The 15,691-nt window shown below is 57.1% G+C and overlaps 5 protein-coding genes across 5 annotated transcripts; 3 read left to right on the top strand and 2 right to left on the bottom strand.

Moving 5' to 3' along the window:
* Window positions 1-2,742: 2,742 nt before the first annotated feature.
* Window positions 2,743-3,563, top strand: VDBG_01782 (MADS box protein; the record flags this gene model as incomplete). Its single annotated transcript, XM_003007548.1, has 2 exons — window positions 2,743-3,114; window positions 3,279-3,563. 2 exons carry the CDS (start codon window positions 2,743-2,745, stop codon window positions 3,561-3,563), a joined length of 657 nt encoding a protein of 218 aa, XP_003007594.1.
* A 1,902-nt stretch (window positions 3,564-5,465) lies between these two features.
* Window positions 5,466-6,128, bottom strand: VDBG_01781 (low affinity copper transporter; the record flags this gene model as incomplete). The annotated part of the gene is made up of 2 exons (XM_003007547.1): window positions 5,466-5,574; window positions 5,644-6,128. The coding sequence occupies 2 exons, from the start codon at window positions 6,126-6,128 to the stop codon at window positions 5,466-5,468; spliced, it is 594 nt and encodes a 197-aa protein (XP_003007593.1).
* Window positions 6,129-7,784: 1,656 nt separating this feature from the next.
* On the top strand, window positions 7,785-9,532 carry VDBG_01780 (predicted protein; the record flags this gene model as incomplete). Its single annotated transcript, XM_003007546.1, has 5 exons — window positions 7,785-8,002; window positions 8,323-8,546; window positions 8,646-8,722; window positions 9,129-9,140; window positions 9,422-9,532. 5 exons carry the CDS (start codon window positions 7,785-7,787, stop codon window positions 9,530-9,532), a joined length of 642 nt encoding a protein of 213 aa, XP_003007592.1.
* A 3,623-nt stretch (window positions 9,533-13,155) lies between these two features.
* On the top strand, window positions 13,156-13,543 carry VDBG_01779 (hypothetical protein; the record flags this gene model as incomplete). Its single annotated transcript, XM_003007545.1, has 1 exon — window positions 13,156-13,543. One exon carries the CDS (start codon window positions 13,156-13,158, stop codon window positions 13,303-13,305), a length of 150 nt encoding a protein of 49 aa, XP_003007591.1.
* A 202-nt stretch (window positions 13,544-13,745) lies between these two features.
* VDBG_01778 (conserved hypothetical protein) lies at window positions 13,746-15,081 on the bottom strand (the record flags this gene model as incomplete). Its single annotated transcript, XM_003007544.1, has 2 exons — window positions 13,746-13,874; window positions 14,152-15,081. 2 exons carry the CDS (start codon window positions 15,079-15,081, stop codon window positions 13,746-13,748), a joined length of 1,059 nt encoding a protein of 352 aa, XP_003007590.1.
* Window positions 15,082-15,691: the final 610 nt, after the last annotated feature.

Here is a 15,691-nt window from a genome sequence, read left to right as displayed (position 1 = left end):
CGGGGGGGGGGGGGGCACATTGCATTAGCAGGCCCGAAGACTCCTCTGCGGAGCAATTCCACTTGCGAAACCACCTACCTACCACGCACCCGCCTGTGAGCTCTTCAGATGCCAGCTCCGTCTACCCTTCCCTCGGCGTATCGTGGCTTGAAGTTACATCGCATATGCTGGCTGGGTAAGCCATGCCTTGACCGCTCGCGCTCACGACATCTCTACGCTTGCAATCACACGCTATCAGCACCGCGCTGTCCCCGCCCCTCCCACGTTCTTCTCTCGATCGAGCGGCCACTCGAGTGTCCGTGCCGAAAACTACGTGCCCTGGATCAACACTGTGTTGCTTCAGTCGCGCTTCGAACCCCTGCCAATCTATCTTCCTTGCTGAACCCTGGTCTTCGGTCGGTGGACCGGCGAAGGCGGCGGCGCCGGCGGGGCTGTTGATGAATCGCGTTACAAGAGGATAATGGGTGGTCAGTCGTTCCTGTTGGCCGACAGGACCTGTACTTGGCTCAGCGGCTGTCAGTTGGAGCAAACCCAGGCATCTTCTCACTCAGCAAACCCGTCATCACCATTTACGACGTATGGACCTGTGGCCTCAGACGATGAGCACAATCACTATCAGAGCCTGCCGGGTTTGAGATTCAACCCCCCCGACCATCGATTTTCCTCCCACCCTACCCACCTTTGACTGCAAATGAGCCGGGCGGGCTTAGAACCACGCTAGCAATCACCGCGTTTGACCAATCATGTACAAGCCTGGCCACCACAAAGGGCAACCCCCTGCGAATCGGCTGCCCGATGGACGGACAAGCAGATGCCAAAGTTCAGTCAGAGCCTACGCCCGCCGTATGGCGAATCGGTCGATCCCTTCTCACGCAAACAACACTCGCCGAGAGCCCACAAGCTGTTTGGTGTTATCCGCCGCAAAGAGCGACGAGTCACCTTTCGACATCCTAACGTGTGTACTGTGACGCCACATGTTCTTCGGGGCAGAGCCTGGGCAGAGTCATGACAAGCTCTAGAATGGCCCTTTTCAGACCCCTTCACATGCGGCACCGGCCGAGGCACAGATTCCTTCAGATGTTCCCAGGCATTGTTAGCGGCAAACTGTGCGACAGGGGAATGGTGGACAGGGCGGGATGATGATGAGGATTGAGGGGGTGCATCTTCGCTCGTACCCTATCGCACCAGTCGCACTGGGTTCCCCCCGTTTGCATCCATCCCAATGGCTGACCTAGCAAGTGCCTGAGAAGCTCCACCCGCTACGAATAATTAATTATCTGCGTGAGCGACTGACCGCGTGCATTCTCACACCCTGGATGGGACCACCTGTTCCTCGCCTCTGTTTCGCTGCTTGGGCCGCACGTCCTTCCACCGATGCCCCCTTCCTGACACTGTGCTGGATCTGGACTGGGCGGTTCTCTGGTCGAGGAGGGGCACTCACGCTGACACTGGATTTGTTGTGCAGAGATCCCCGCCGGAAAAGCGAGCACACCTTCGGGAACGGACGCTCGTCTGAAAAGATTTAACCCCCATTTCCAAAAGACACTGTACCAGGAGGTGCCAATCGCCAGATTCAGGTAAGCCCAATCTCTCTGCTGTACGCCATATCCCCTACATTCCAGCTCCAGGGCACCGTAGCGACGGGTCCGGCAGCAAGCATGGCCAGTGCACGTCCATGGGAACGAGCTGGGTGGGAAACTGCAAGCCATGGCCCACCATCCCAACGGTCCGACAGGCCACCTTACACACTGAGCCAGACGCAGACAGTGTCAACAAGGTGTCGTCTTCTAGTGGGAACCTGGACAGACCTACCGCGAGGGGGGGAATGGGGATTCTGTTGTTGGAGGGCTCGAGCTGCAGGTGGAGGGCGCCATCACCCTTCGGCGAGTCTCGTACCTACACTACTGTGCCTGGGTCCCTGGGGACAGGGGCCAAGCTCGTTGCTGTGCTAGGCCGCCTGCACCCTTGGGCCCACTGTGCGCCCTCCTTCGGCAGCACCAACCTCCTGAGCCCTCCAACCAGGCTCCAGCTCTGTTCCCCAGGCGTAGAGCGACGGCCCCCCCGCCTTTTCGCTTTCTTAAACTGTCTGGTCATGGCCACAGCCCGTGCTACCACCTCACTATCCTCTTTTCATTCACTCCGCAGCTCTCTCTCGCCCTTATCCTCAATCGAGGTTTCTGGCTGACACTTGCGTTGCTTGTTTCTGTACAGGGAAATCGCTTGACATCCAAAACCGTTACTCTGGGGCCGCACCTTGTCCTCCGGACTCAACTCCTTCGCCGCGAACCCTTCTCGGAACACAGCTTGGTGAACAAGTCGCGTTTCCTTGTTTTGCGCGCGCGCCCACACACACACACGCCTACGCTCACACTTGACAACAATCGCCGACCACGGTCTGGCACCAACCCTTCAATCCCCTTGCGCGTCGGCCTCTTACAACAAATCAAAGAGCGCTCTCTACAGGCACAACGCTGCATACCAAACACGGACGCCTGAAGTCGGACAGGTCGATCGAAAATTAATCTGAATTCCTCACTCCCTTCCGCGCAGGCCACCAGACTCGATTCAGCGCAACAGCCAACCAGGTTTCTGCGACAGAAGAAACCTACGTCCATACCAACACAGCCTCTCCGCTTGTCGCCAGAACAAGCATAGATCAATCGGCACAACGCTCAAAGGAGCATCTCCACCAAACTGTCTTTCTTTGCCTCGTGATACCTTGCGAACAAGCAATTGACAACCATGGCCGACATCACTGATCAGCACGACCAGGGCTCGCCCGGCGACCTCGACGAGGCGCACTCTGTCGGCAATGGCAGCGTCGGCGAGAACCGTGGCGTCAAGCGTCAGCGCCCCAGCGCCGCCGACGACGACGACGACGATGACGAGAAGGGAGGTCGTGAGCGTCGCAAGATTGAGATCAAGTTTATCAACGATAAATCGAGACGCCACATCACCTTTTCCAAGCGCAAGGCCGGCATTATGAAGAAGGCAAGAAGTCACCACCGGCGCGTCGACCAGTCGTCGCGCCACCATCTCCTTTGTTGTCCCCCGCAATCGCTAACACGATTGAACTCGCAGGCATACGAGCTATCCGTCCTCACAGGCACTCAGGTGCTCCTGCTTGTTGTGTCCGAACTGGCCTGGTCTACACCTTCACGACACCAAGCTCCAGCCTCTCGTGACTAAGGCCGAAGGAAGAATTTGATTCAGGTATGCTGCGTTGCGCACAGCCATGAGCTTGCTGTCGCGCGAATAATGACTGATTGGTGTGATAGGCGTGTCTGAACGCTCCGGAGCCCAGCCAGGGCGGCGAGAACGGTGTCGACGACGGCAACCAGGTTGAGTCCCCAGAGGAGCCTCCCCAGCAGCATCTTCCCCCGCAGCCCGGTCGTCAGCAGGGTATGCCCGGCGCTCCTCACATGCCGCCCAATTACATGCCCGCCAATATGGGAATGGACCCCTCGAACCTTGCTTATGGCGGCTACGTCAACCAGCAACAGCGCGGTGGCTACCCCATGGCGCAAGGCGGACTTCCTCAGCACTCGTCCCATCAGTCATGATTGAAGATTTCTTCGACGAGTGGATGCTTGCTTTCCCGCTGAAAAGCCGGCGCGTGCTCGACGTTCCGAAGTATTTGGAACGTTACGTATCGCCTGGGCATCGAGGCAACGCCCACATATTATGCGAGGTTCCGACGGTATGGCGTTCGCACAGGTGCCTTTTTGTTTGCATTACGCATCGTTGCTTTTTCTGCATTTCTTCTTCTCGTCCCGCAAGGTCCTGTCTGCTCCAATATCGGTCAGCCCTGCAAGGCTTCTTCAGTGGTCCGCCAATCTTCAGGCCCGACCCCACAGCATCTGCTCATGGACGCGGTGGAGGTTGTGGATTTGACGGATCAGTAGATGACTCGGCGGGAGGGGGGGAGCTGGGGTGTGATGACGAGGGATGCCGATCGAGACCGATGCTGCGGAAGTCTGGAACGCGGATAACGGGGCACAATGCCCGCGGCCCAGAGGCCAGCTTGTTTCTTTTTCTCCTCTCGGTGGTTGGGTCGTTTGGGTCGGCAAGGTGGAAGGGAGGGACGATATCGGAGTTGGGTCTGATGATATACTACGGCCAGGAGAGGCCATCCCTCTCTCCAACGTGTAGGATTAACGGCGATACCCGGTCTGGGGAGGATGCCATTTCTGCCCAAAAAAAAATGGTTCTCTGAAGAAACAAAACTATGCACTGAAACAGAACGTCTGCCTCGATCGCCCTGCAGACGTAGTTACTGCCGAAACCTCACGGCCCTGCGCTACCAATCGCTCGAGATGAGACATGCGCAGATCTGAACATCCAGCGTGCGTGCCTCACGACTCGCCATCCACTCATGAGTAGGGTACGGACCTGATCTCGACGAACCCGACAGATTGGGTTCGATTGGGTTCGCTGATCAAGTAGGCAGTGATGGACATGGTGCGCATTGAACTACGTCCTGGGACGGGATAGTGCGCCTGGGGCATTTACGTATCGGGCATGGGCGGTCCGCACAACAAGGTGACGGGCCGAGAAGAGGGGGGGGCTTTACGACGGTAGGGCACCTACGTACATGGTACTCTGGACGATGGCTACGGGGGTGTTACAAAGGTCGGCAGATGGCTGATCTCTCCTTCTGGGGACCCTACTGGGGAGAGGGGGCGCGAGCGCGGATTGGAGTGGGAGTAAGTAAGTAGCCTTTGGTCCATAGGATGGCGACGGTGGATCGCAACGCAGCATTTCACACGTGTCAGTCTGTGAATGTGTGCGCGTGTGTTCCTCTCTTTCGCTGGGGCTGGGAGGCAGGCGGCTGTTTCTCCTGGCCCGTCTCTCTTGTTTTGTGATCGCGACCGTGTCGGATGTGGGCGCGCATCGGGTGGGGGAGAGGGCGCGCGTGCAGCCACATTTGCGACGTTTTGGTGAAGGGGTGTGGCTGACTGTAGTGGCTTGACCCTCGATGGAGCTACTGGCGGGATGACAAAGTGGGAATGGGGGTGCTGGCTGTCACGTGCATGATTGGCTCTGAGGGTGGATCCGATGTGAGCGGTTGAGAAGAAGTCTTGCACGGACCATGACGATGCTACGGGCGTAGGTACCGGTACTTGAAGGAGCCGGTCGCTTGGACGGGGGAGAAGTGTAGACACGGGCAGGGCTTCAATATTCGACGCGAAAAAGGCAGAGCGATCAGGGCGTGTTTCATCTGCGTTTTCATACTGATCTGCTTCTTCTCCTGATTGTACGTGCTTGGGATGTAAGAGGCCTTCGCCGTGGGAGTTGTGATAATAAGGCACGCATTACAGGATTATACGCAGTGCTGCGGAAGAATGCACGAAAGGACGGGAAGAATGTCGCTCGAAAGAATGCCTTGTTTTTCTTTTCTTTTCTTTGTTTTGGCTGGCTGACATCTGAAATAACATGTTGTTATGGCCACCCGCAATCACACTCTAGTGCTCGCTGTGAATGGCATAGCGACCGACGGCAATACTGCCGAGGAAGACGCCACCCAGGACAGACAGGAAGTAGCCGACATTCATACTCATGACTGCCAACATGCTATCATATCGCGTTAGCGCTCGCTCCCCGGGCGACGCACACCCCGTGCAGGGCGCGAGGGACACTCACAGAAGGTAGCCGACGCCGGCAATGACCGTGTCGAGGAGGGCGCGGACGGGGTCGACGGAGAAACGCCACGGCCTCGTGAGTCCGTGTTTTCGCTGCACGACGGTGACGTTCTCCTCGCGGCCGTTCTCCGAGATGACCATCTGCTTGGCGAGGCTGTCGGACGACAGCTGCTGGCCGAGGGTGTTCTTGTCGGCGACGACGACGTACCGGCGCTTGAGCTCCTGGTCGAGCCAGCGCTGCTCTAGGAGGGCCTTGCCGGCGAGCATGACGCGGAGGAGGGAGGCGAGCACGATGAGGAAGATGCAGGTAGCAGCGTACGTGCCGACGCTGTTGGGCGTCCACGCCTCGCTGTAAAGGGCCGTTTGGATCATGTTCTGGAAAACGACCATCATGCCCATCTCGTGGCCTCCCATGCTGCTACCGTCGGTGCTGGCGGCCGTCGTGGCATCGTGAGCCATGTCGCCGTGTGGAGCTCGGGCTTCCATGGTGAGAGTTGGGTGGTGAGGAGGGTGTCGAATTGGGGTATCAAGGGAGGAAGAACAAGGCAAAAAGAAACGACGATGCCGGCTCGTCGGGGTTGGACGTAACAGTCGAGTTTGTTTGTATATGCTCAGCACGAGGCTTTCGAGTTGAGCCGGAGGTTGGACCGGCGTCCAAGATATACGTTGCGACGATGAGAAGGTTTGCGGGAGATCTTCAGACGCAGGACGTGGCGCTCGTCGTCGAAACAAGGCTCGGGGGATATCCGGGGAGGGAGTAAGCTCCTGACAGGCCGACCTGGTCGTCTCGTCGCATGAAAATGGAATTTGGTGGTCTGGTCTCGTCTGGTGTCTGAACCAGGAAACGTTTGAGCACGGGTGATCTCGACTATTTGAAGGCACCCGGATGGGAGGCGGGGTGGTACCTCGAAGGCCCTGTATTGGAGTGTCCCTTGGCCGTGCTCCAGTGGAGTCTGAAGGGCAAAGCCAAGATGAGGACCTCGCGGGGTACAAATCTTAGCCACGTCATTGGTAGATGAGCAGCTCTAGCGTCGCCCAGGGACGTCGCCTGGATGTACCTCTACATTCTTTCCATGTCGGCCACACACAGCGTTACTCAGAGCCTCAACTCCATGCAGCAACGAGAAACAGCTGCCATGACATATCCGCATTATGAGCCACAACGAGCTCCATGAGCCATGGTTGATGAATCTTCTTAACGCAGAATGCTGATCCCGTCTTCCGAGCAAGTTCACCCACAACTACTTTCTTCAGCCGTGCTTCACGAACAGGTTAGTCGGGCCAGCAACTTGCTTCTGCACCTCGTATCAACAGCCCACCATGCTTTCAACGGGCTCTGGACATGTCGGACGAATTCGAAACAGCTCACTACCTCGGGAGGTGTTCCGACGCAGTTCAGGTGCGACTCGGGATAAAAGTGGTGTGCCACTCCGCCCAGAGGCCTAGATCGTGATCGAACAGCATCAGTCTTTTTTTCTTCTTTCTTGAAACAGTCCTCAGGATCTTTCAAGCCTCATGCACAGGACTTCTGTCTCCTTTTCTTCGTCTGATCACGTCCTCGATCCGCACTTTTCCCCCTCACGCTTCTCCTCCGACAACAGTGCCACTGACCAATCGCAACCATCTCGCCTTGTGCTCCATTCGATGCGATGACATTTACAATGGCTACATCCTCTAGGTAGAGAACATTACCTCTGCCCCTGATGACTGTCCCGTCTCGTAGGAATTGCCTCCTTCGTCAAACTGTGGGACATCCCAAGTCGATTCGAATAGGATCGAATTCAGGGTCGTCTTGTTTTTGCAACGCACTTTGCGTACGGTTTTGGTGCTGATCCCATGTAAGGCTTGTTTGCACATGAGATATTGTCCTGTCGGTGCAAAATCACCATGGATACTTCAATGACTTCCAACACAGTACCGGGTGCTCGAGGCCAGTTTGTACCTGCTCGCTAGGCCGAGGTCTACTGTTGAGGAGCTTCCTGATGGTCAATTCCTCGCACTCATCCTGTCGCCGGCGCGAAAAGGAACAGCGGCCTCGCGTCTTCGTAGATCGTGTAGGAAGCATCGCTAAATGTCAGAATCACAGAACTCGTTCGAGTCGCTGGCCGATTCCAATGCCCATCCCCGACGCGATGAGAAATTATGCGTGTCATCGGGCGCTTGACCGAGGGAGTGAGCCTGCCAATTGACGAACTCTGGCGCAATCGCGCCGTTGAGGTCGATGGCGACGATTGGAAATATAGCGTCAACTGGTTGTCGCACGCCATGGCTGAAAAGAGAAGCACCTCGATCTTGCTGCAGGACGCGCTTCGAGCGCCTTGTTGTACTCCGTCAACGAAGTCCAGGGCTTGCCTCTTGAGGTGAGAACCAGTTCATGAGATCCTAGCACAAGTTGCGTAGCAACGGCATGTTGAAGGGCTGTCGAAAGGCCTTGATCTCCCAGAGAGTACCTGCGGACCCAACATGTTGTCCTGTGGATTCGACTTGCCGCGACGAGAACTGTAAAATGAAGATTGGGTTCCAATCGGGACAGACTAGGTGCCACGTTCATATATCCTGCGCTGGTCTTGAGGTCCCCTGTCCTCAGAAATAACGTTACACGTCACGGTGACGTTACAGTCTCGGATTTCTCTCCGAACGACCAGTTTGTGTGGATTGGAACGTATCATGTTGTTGGCAGGCCCCTGGAAATCACAGACACTTTAGCCGGCAGAGGCATCGGAAATGGACAGGGCTGCCGGGCTTTTCCATCTGCGCAGTGCTGGCAGGGTTGCATCGCCTCAGCGGGTCCACGATATGTCTTCGGAAACATTGCCGAAATCCTTTGCTGTGCAAGGATACCCGGTGAACTCTGGCCCGACCCGGAGCAATATCCCTGGCGCAAACCACGATTTCTCTGGCAAAGTGAGATCTCCGCAACGTATGACCTGGTTTTCCTACCGGTCTGACGCTGAATACCCGATTAGGAGTGCTGACTGTCTCGTCCTACCAGACATGCTGCAGCCACCCAGCGATGTCACCAGCAGAGGGACACTTTTCCCCTGCGCATCGGCACCCATACCCTTCTCCCCGATGGTGTCGTGCGTCCAAATGCTAGCATCCTTGGAGGAGGCGTGCTGCAGCGATTCACGATCCGATACCAGAGGAGCCGCCACTCCCGTAAGCCGTTGTACCTAGGGGCAGGGGTGTAGATCTTGTACATATCCCTTCCGTATCCAGGTCCCGGATCTGCGTCAAGCCGCCGTGGCTACGCGGGGAGGGGGGGGGGGGCGTGAAGTAAGGAAGTGATCGCGGATGGCTGCAGGCCAGGTTCCTGGTGGCTCACAGGCCCATCCTATGCTGCCCCGTCGGCCCGTATGCACGCAACCCAAACAGCGGGCGGCGATCAGGGGCGCGTCGAGCAGATCCGAGTCTATTTTGACGACCTGTGTCCGTGTTGTCAGGGCCCCACCACCCTCTTGAGAGCCCTTTTGTGCATTTGCTCAGTATGAGTGGGCTGTAAGTTCCGACAAGATTCCTCGCCGACAATGAGGAAGGCGGTGAGATGATGGCCCCTATGGCATGCATGGCGTGGCAGCACTGCCGGCTCTGGAGACCATATTCCTGCGTGCTGACAGTATGCTTCCCACGCCAGTGACGCCAACCGCTACTTCTCAGTGCGAGGCATGCTACGTTCCTGTGTTTGCAGTTTCAAGGGGTCCTCAGTGACAGGCCCAAGACATACATACCTAAGGAGTCAGGAGGAACTTTTTTGTATCAACGTGACCCTACGTATATAGCAACTTGACGGTCAATTCGAGATTGCCAACATTACCATGGAGACCTTCGAGGTTGCCGCTAACGTTGCTGCTCGAGCTACCGTCCGGGCCGCGAAAGAGCAGCTCTGGTGAGCACGTAGGACAGACAAATGAAACGCGTCGAAGCCAGCCAATGAGACTATTTTCGTGCCCGCTTCCGCTTGACCGCCTGAGACGAGTATTGGGTGACACGAGCGACGATACTCCTGAAAGATCGACGTGAGTCCAGTGTCACCACCGTGACCAAGCCCGGAGAAGATGGCGGTCCTGAACCGGAATAAGGCTGACGATGAGCAGTTGGCAGACCAGGAGACTCCATAGGACGTGAGATGCACTCGGCGACAATATGCCAGGGCTAGCTATAAGGCCACGAGTTAACACGGTGTGCTCAGCAGTCGGTGGGAGGAGATTGGAGGAGACACGTTGTTACCAGCGCGGAAGCTCGACAGGATGGGCACGGGTGACGGCATAGACACGATGCAGGCAAGAGAGCGTCCCGTTACATATTGTTGAAAAGACGCACACTGGCGGCGTATGAAGGTTCGTTTGTGTCAGGTGGCAATGATGGAAAATGAAGGCGCGACAAAGAAAGTGCCTGCCTGCTCAGTTTATCACTCTACAACAAGAGGCAGGAATGATCGTCGTGCCTGACGTCTGAACGCCGGACAACGGACAAGATGGACACCCAACGCCACGATCACCGTCGGGCAGACGTGTCCAATGGGGCGGGTTCCAGCTGGCTGACCCCTTCCCGGCGACGGTTGCGGGCTATGGCGTTTCCCACAGCCACCACATTTGGTCGAAGTGCCGCGAGTGCCACCAGGGCCATCACCGCCACGGCCAGCATCGTCAGCAGCCTTCCGCCACTCGCCTTGGAGTGCATGGTCCGCTGCTCGGCAAGGCACATAGCAGTGCACCCTCTGTCTTACCCAACCCGGAGTGCTCGGAGTGCTGAAGCGCTCTGCCCCTGCTGTTATGTCTCTTCTCGGTGATGGAGATTCGGAATCAACGACGTCAGCAAGATTAGAATTACTTCTCGATGCATTGCATTGTCTCCGGATGCGGGCAGAAAGAAACAAGCTCAACCCAACGACCTCAACAACGCCTTGTCAGGACGTGGTCCATGACGAAAGGAGGGCCTGGCAAAGCCAATCAACAGCAACACTAGACCCATCAAAAGATACACAGAACATGCCAATCTTTGGCTCCCTGCACCCCAGCAAACGGCTTCAAGTCATTGGCAACGCCTGGGCCTGGCCATCAGCCTGACAGAACCCTCCGAATGCCGAGCGGATCGCCAGGTGTGTGTACTTTGCGCCATATGGAATGGGAAACCCCATTGAAGGAACGGCAGTGTGGGGAGGCAAGCGGGCAAAACCTGTCCCGGACACAGTTCAACCTCAGCTGAAAAAAGGCAAACGCGCTTGGCCGCTTGGTGGCTCATGTACTGTACACACAGACGCATACACACCGACAGCAACGACTAGGCATGCGGGCTATTTGGGAAGTCGAGGCTCTGTCTCGCCTACTCTGTTCTGGCCTGCTTGTCATCTGCTGTCTCGCCCAGCCTCACCCTACCCGTCTGTCAATTGCTCCCTCTCTCTCTTTCTCCTTCCTACACCCCCCCCCCCACTCTATACACGTTTCTCTGCTTCTGGCTCTTGCACTAACGTCTCGACCGCCTGACGCCTGCTGGGCAGACAAATGGACAGGAGAGGACTCGTGACAAGGCCAGACCACACGAGACGAGACAAGCGAAAGCGAAAGCAAACACAGACACAGACACACCCCTCTCCTCTCGCACAAAGGAATGACGGTCGCCGCCCTATTCACGGGGTTGGTCAATTAACCGACAATGAAACTAGAGCAAGGCGACCGTCGACGCACTTGCCCAGGCTAGGGCGCCCTGCCACGAGACGAGTGGGCGGGCGCCGGGGCGTGAGAGCAACTGACATGTCGAGTGGTCCTTTCACCCGCCTGCTAGCTAGCTACTAGCTAGCGGGACAGGGCGCAATCGGAGGCGAGAGTCGACGCACCAAGTGTGGGTGTGGGTATTCCAAAGCTCGGGGGGTACGGTGTCGAAGTTGACAGGGACTTGGAGAGAGAAAGAGAGGCGAGTAAGAAAAGGAGGTGGGGAGTGGTGGTTCGGCCAGATCAGCCCGCGGCGTACGCCCAGGCACAGGTATGGAGTATGGAACGGGAACCTTTCTCATGTTCTCGTCTTTTTCAGGTTTACCATGTTCCCATTCCGTGCTCGCTACCGACCTTATGACAGTAACATTCTGCAAACCTCCCTGCAGCCTCACCAAAAAAACCTTCCGCTGAAATAATACTGCCTCGCCCTTTCTCATCAGCCGCAGTAGGCAGGGGGGCGCGCCCCGGGTTGAGGATTTTGTGAGAGGAGGGGGGGAGGGGGTCCAGAGAGCCCACTGTTTCCCTAGCTCCCTCCACCCCCCTGGCCCTTCTCCCCATCTTTCTACCGCACCGCGTGCTGCTGGAGAACGGAAGAATCGAATTCAGAAGGGACAAGCGAAAGAATGCCGATCATCAGGGGGCAGCGTGTGTCGTAGTGCATCAGGGGCGCCTCTGGAGAGATGAGTGGTATCGGAGGGCGGGAGGAGGGGAACGAGGGCTGCTGATCACTTGCGAAGAAAAGTTCGTCTCCTGAATTATGACCGTAAGTAAGATACCTAGAGAGAGAGAGAGAGAGAGAGAGAGACCTTGGAGGCGAGAGAGAACGAAGGAGGGGGGTAGAAGCAGAGAACACACCTCGCCCTCGATCCCGGGCGCGTGGGCGCCGACCCCTGGGGATCAGAGACCGCCTCAGTAGTGCAGACGCCAATCATGGCGGAGAGAGGGAGACCGCGAGGAAGGTGATTGCTTTTTTTTTCTGCCTCTCCCCGGTCTCCTCCCATTTCCCAGCTTCTCAGCCTGGGCTGAGGCTTACCTGGACTGCAACGTCCACTGACCGGTCTCTCGGGCCTCCCCCGTCTTCCATGTCATCATCTCCTAGGCAAGACAGGCACGGCACGTCAGGTGAGGAGGTGAGATGGGGGTGGGGGGTTAAACGGGAGGGCGATCGTGATACTGCGGACGAGAGCAATCGCCCAGGGCCTCTGACCGCAGCCCGACAAGAGACCATGACTACGTTGGCCGGCGAGCTAGAACCGCGATGAAGAGAAGAATGGCCTCATTCTGAGCCGGCACCTCCGTACTCGCTGTAATACCAGCACTTGGCCTTATGCTCGGGCCGCCCCCTCGTTCCCCTGGTGGGCGCACGCGGTAGTGGCACGAAGGGGAAGAAGAGACTTTGGGGGGTTATGGGCTGCTGAACCAAAGAGTTTTTTTTTTTGGCCTCCTGAGGTTGGCCTCTCTCTGCAGCAGCATTGGTGAGCCAAGGCAGCCGGTATCCGAACATCACTCGCTGCAGAGCAGTTGTGGGCGAAAACGTGGAGGCGATAGCGGCGGCACTTGTTCGGAACTATGCTGTGCTATCCTATACAACATTTACAGGCACGGCCGCTTGTCGGTATCACTACGGGTGATCGTCTCGTCCATTATATCTCTCTCTCTCTTCAATCCCCCAATGATCATCATCGGCGAGGCCGGACAACCCAGCCTGCAGGCTTGAACCTTGATGGAAAATTTAGAGAATCGTGGGGGAAAGGGAATAGCAAACTCCACTGCCTGTTTTGTTCTCCATATCTCCGGGCCCCATGGTCGTGCTTTGGTACGGTGACGAGGACGGCTCCAATGCGCCGCAGATAGTAGACCTTGAGATCAGCATAAACCAGTGCCCGTGCCCCTTCGTTCTTCGTCCTGGACTGGTCACACGCTGGTCAGGCCTCCACAGGTACAAGTCATGACAGAATGCAGAGTAAAACGCCGGCGGCCACGACCGTCGAAAACACGAGCGATGGAAGTGATTAGTCTGGTGATCAGGGGGCTGTTTCGACAGAATACTTCAGCAAGCCTGTTACTCGCAAAACCCATACATCAACAGAATCATAAGAATACAACAAGACGGGGGGTGGAAAAAAAAACCAGAAGACTTCAAAGTCTGGACCGAAGTGGTAAAATGCCCAATGCCTCCCTTTTGTCCTGGCGCCCCTCCCAGACCGTAACCCAACCACCTCGCAAATGCTGCCTTGGCTGTCCGTTGCCCCATCGTTGGGGGATAGAAAACCCAAAAAGACAAACGGACCGCAACGTCCAGTAGAAATATTAAGAGACGAGAATAACATAAAGTCCATGTCTTGGCCCTGCTCCTCTCGTACCAGCTTGTGAAAACGACAGGTTTCTTCCTCTACTCGTCATCCTTCTTGATAGATGGCGCCAGTGGGCTTTCGCTGCCATCAGAGCCCCCGCCCGGAGAGCGTGTTGTTTCTGTACCGTTCGTCTTCTCCCCGCCACATCCCTTGACCAGGCGGTGCCTCTGTAGACGTGTTAGTATGCACTGCCTTGAGGTATAACGGGAGCGAGACCAACCTTTAAAGCGTCTTTCCGAGAGAAGCTCTTGTCGCAGTGGTCGCAAGGAAAGGGCTTGACCGCCAGATGAATGCGCTTATGTCGCTTCAAGTCGTGATTTCGGTTGAAGGACTGGGGGCATTGATCGCACTTGAAGGGGCGCTCCTGAGGGTTGTTCTGATGCGCCCCATACATGTGCTGCTATGGTGACCGCCTTATCCCGGAAGAGTCGTGCCTGGCATGACGGAGAGCGGTCCACTGGGATTGCTGAGGTTGGACATGATGGGACCGCCCATGGATGGAACCTGCATACTATACTGAAACGGACGATATGGTTGAGGCGGGCGCCATGCCAGAGTGATGTCCGGCGAGGGCGTGGAGGCCCCTGGAGGCAGCCGTGGACGTGGTTGGGCGAGGGCGCACTGGACGAAGAGGGATAATAGGAGGGTTGATGAGGCGCCGAGCCGAAGGATGGCTGATGCCGGCGTGGATGCCGACGAGAAGTAGCTTGGAGTCGAAGGGGGCCGTGTATATGGATCAACGTGAGACACGGCGCTCAAGGGCGTTGGAGGTTGCGTCGAGGCCGTCGACTGGGGATTCAGGATGCCGCCTCCCGGCGCCGTGTGGCCGTGAGCGTGGCCGTGGGATGGCAGACTGCCTGACGCGGCGCCTCCGTGGCCGAAGAGGCTGCCAGGAAACTGGTGCTGGCTGTGGCCGTTGGCGTGGCTGCTGTGGGCGTGGCCATAGGTGGGGGAGGGGTCATGGGGGGCGCGAGCGGTGGTGTTGTACATGGACGACCCGGGATCATATGAGCTCGCCTTATGGTCATATGGATGCGTATGCGCATGTGTGAGGGTATTTGGGGTTGGGGAGACGGAGCTGAGGGTGTAAGCTGGGGCGCTGGGCGTCGGCCACGATCCATGGGCAGAATAGTGACTGGACAGCCCGCTGAGGGCGCTGTGCTGAGAACTGCCGCTGTTTGCTCCAGAAGTCGAGGAACCAGGACTCAAGACGTCAGCGCCGCCTCCTGTTGGTGTCCGCGTTAGAATGTTTCTAGAGTCGTAAGGCGGACCATAACGCGAGGCGGCCGCCGGGGAAGTCCTCAGTTGGGCTTCCCCTGGCAAGTCACCTTGCCATCGGGGTGTCTGGTCCTGGCGGGAGGAATGAGGGGCCATGGTGTTCTCACTGGGTACTTCGGGAGGCTGCGATGATATGCCCAGACGCGGCAAGGCAGCGTTCCTCCGATCCTTCAGTCCTTCGAAATCCATAGCACCTCAGTTGCGTCAGGTTTTCCTGCTGTCGTAGTCGTCGTACCCGTGGCTCGCCTGGGTGGCAACATGCGTCAGAGCAGCCACTCCGAAGAAGACGCTCTCCTCAAGGGGCGGACAGTGCTGTCGCTAGGCGCTGGCACCGGCGAGATCGCAGAGAAACGAGGACGACGCGGCGTTGATGCGCAGCTCTGTCTAGGCAAGCAAAGAAACGGTGCTGGTCTCTGAAGAGGCGGCCGTCGTTGCTGTTGCTGTCGCGAAAACCGTGTGCGTATGGCTGGGTGAGTAGTGCTTGCGGTGGTGATGGTGGAGGTAGAATAGTGGTTCGTGGCGGATGTTGTTCAGCAGGCGTTCCTTGACGCCAAGGACAATGCTGGTGTGGTGTAAGTTGTTGAGGCGCGCCGCAAGGTTCCGCCGCAATGGTGTTGGTCACGTAATTGGGGAGGGGAGAAAGCTTAAGGAGACCTGGCCAGCTTTCCCAGTAGTTGGAACAATGCAGACGAAAAGTATAGTATCG

Source organism: Verticillium alfalfae, genomic scaffold (genome assembly GCF_000150825.1).
Source record: "Verticillium alfalfae VaMs.102 supercont1.2 genomic scaffold, whole genome shotgun sequence".
In the NCBI taxonomy this organism is placed as follows: Eukaryota; Fungi; Ascomycota; class Sordariomycetes; order Glomerellales; family Plectosphaerellaceae; genus Verticillium; species Verticillium alfalfae.
Note: the sequence above shows the minus strand (reverse complement) of the source record. Positions and strands in the feature narration are given on the sequence as shown.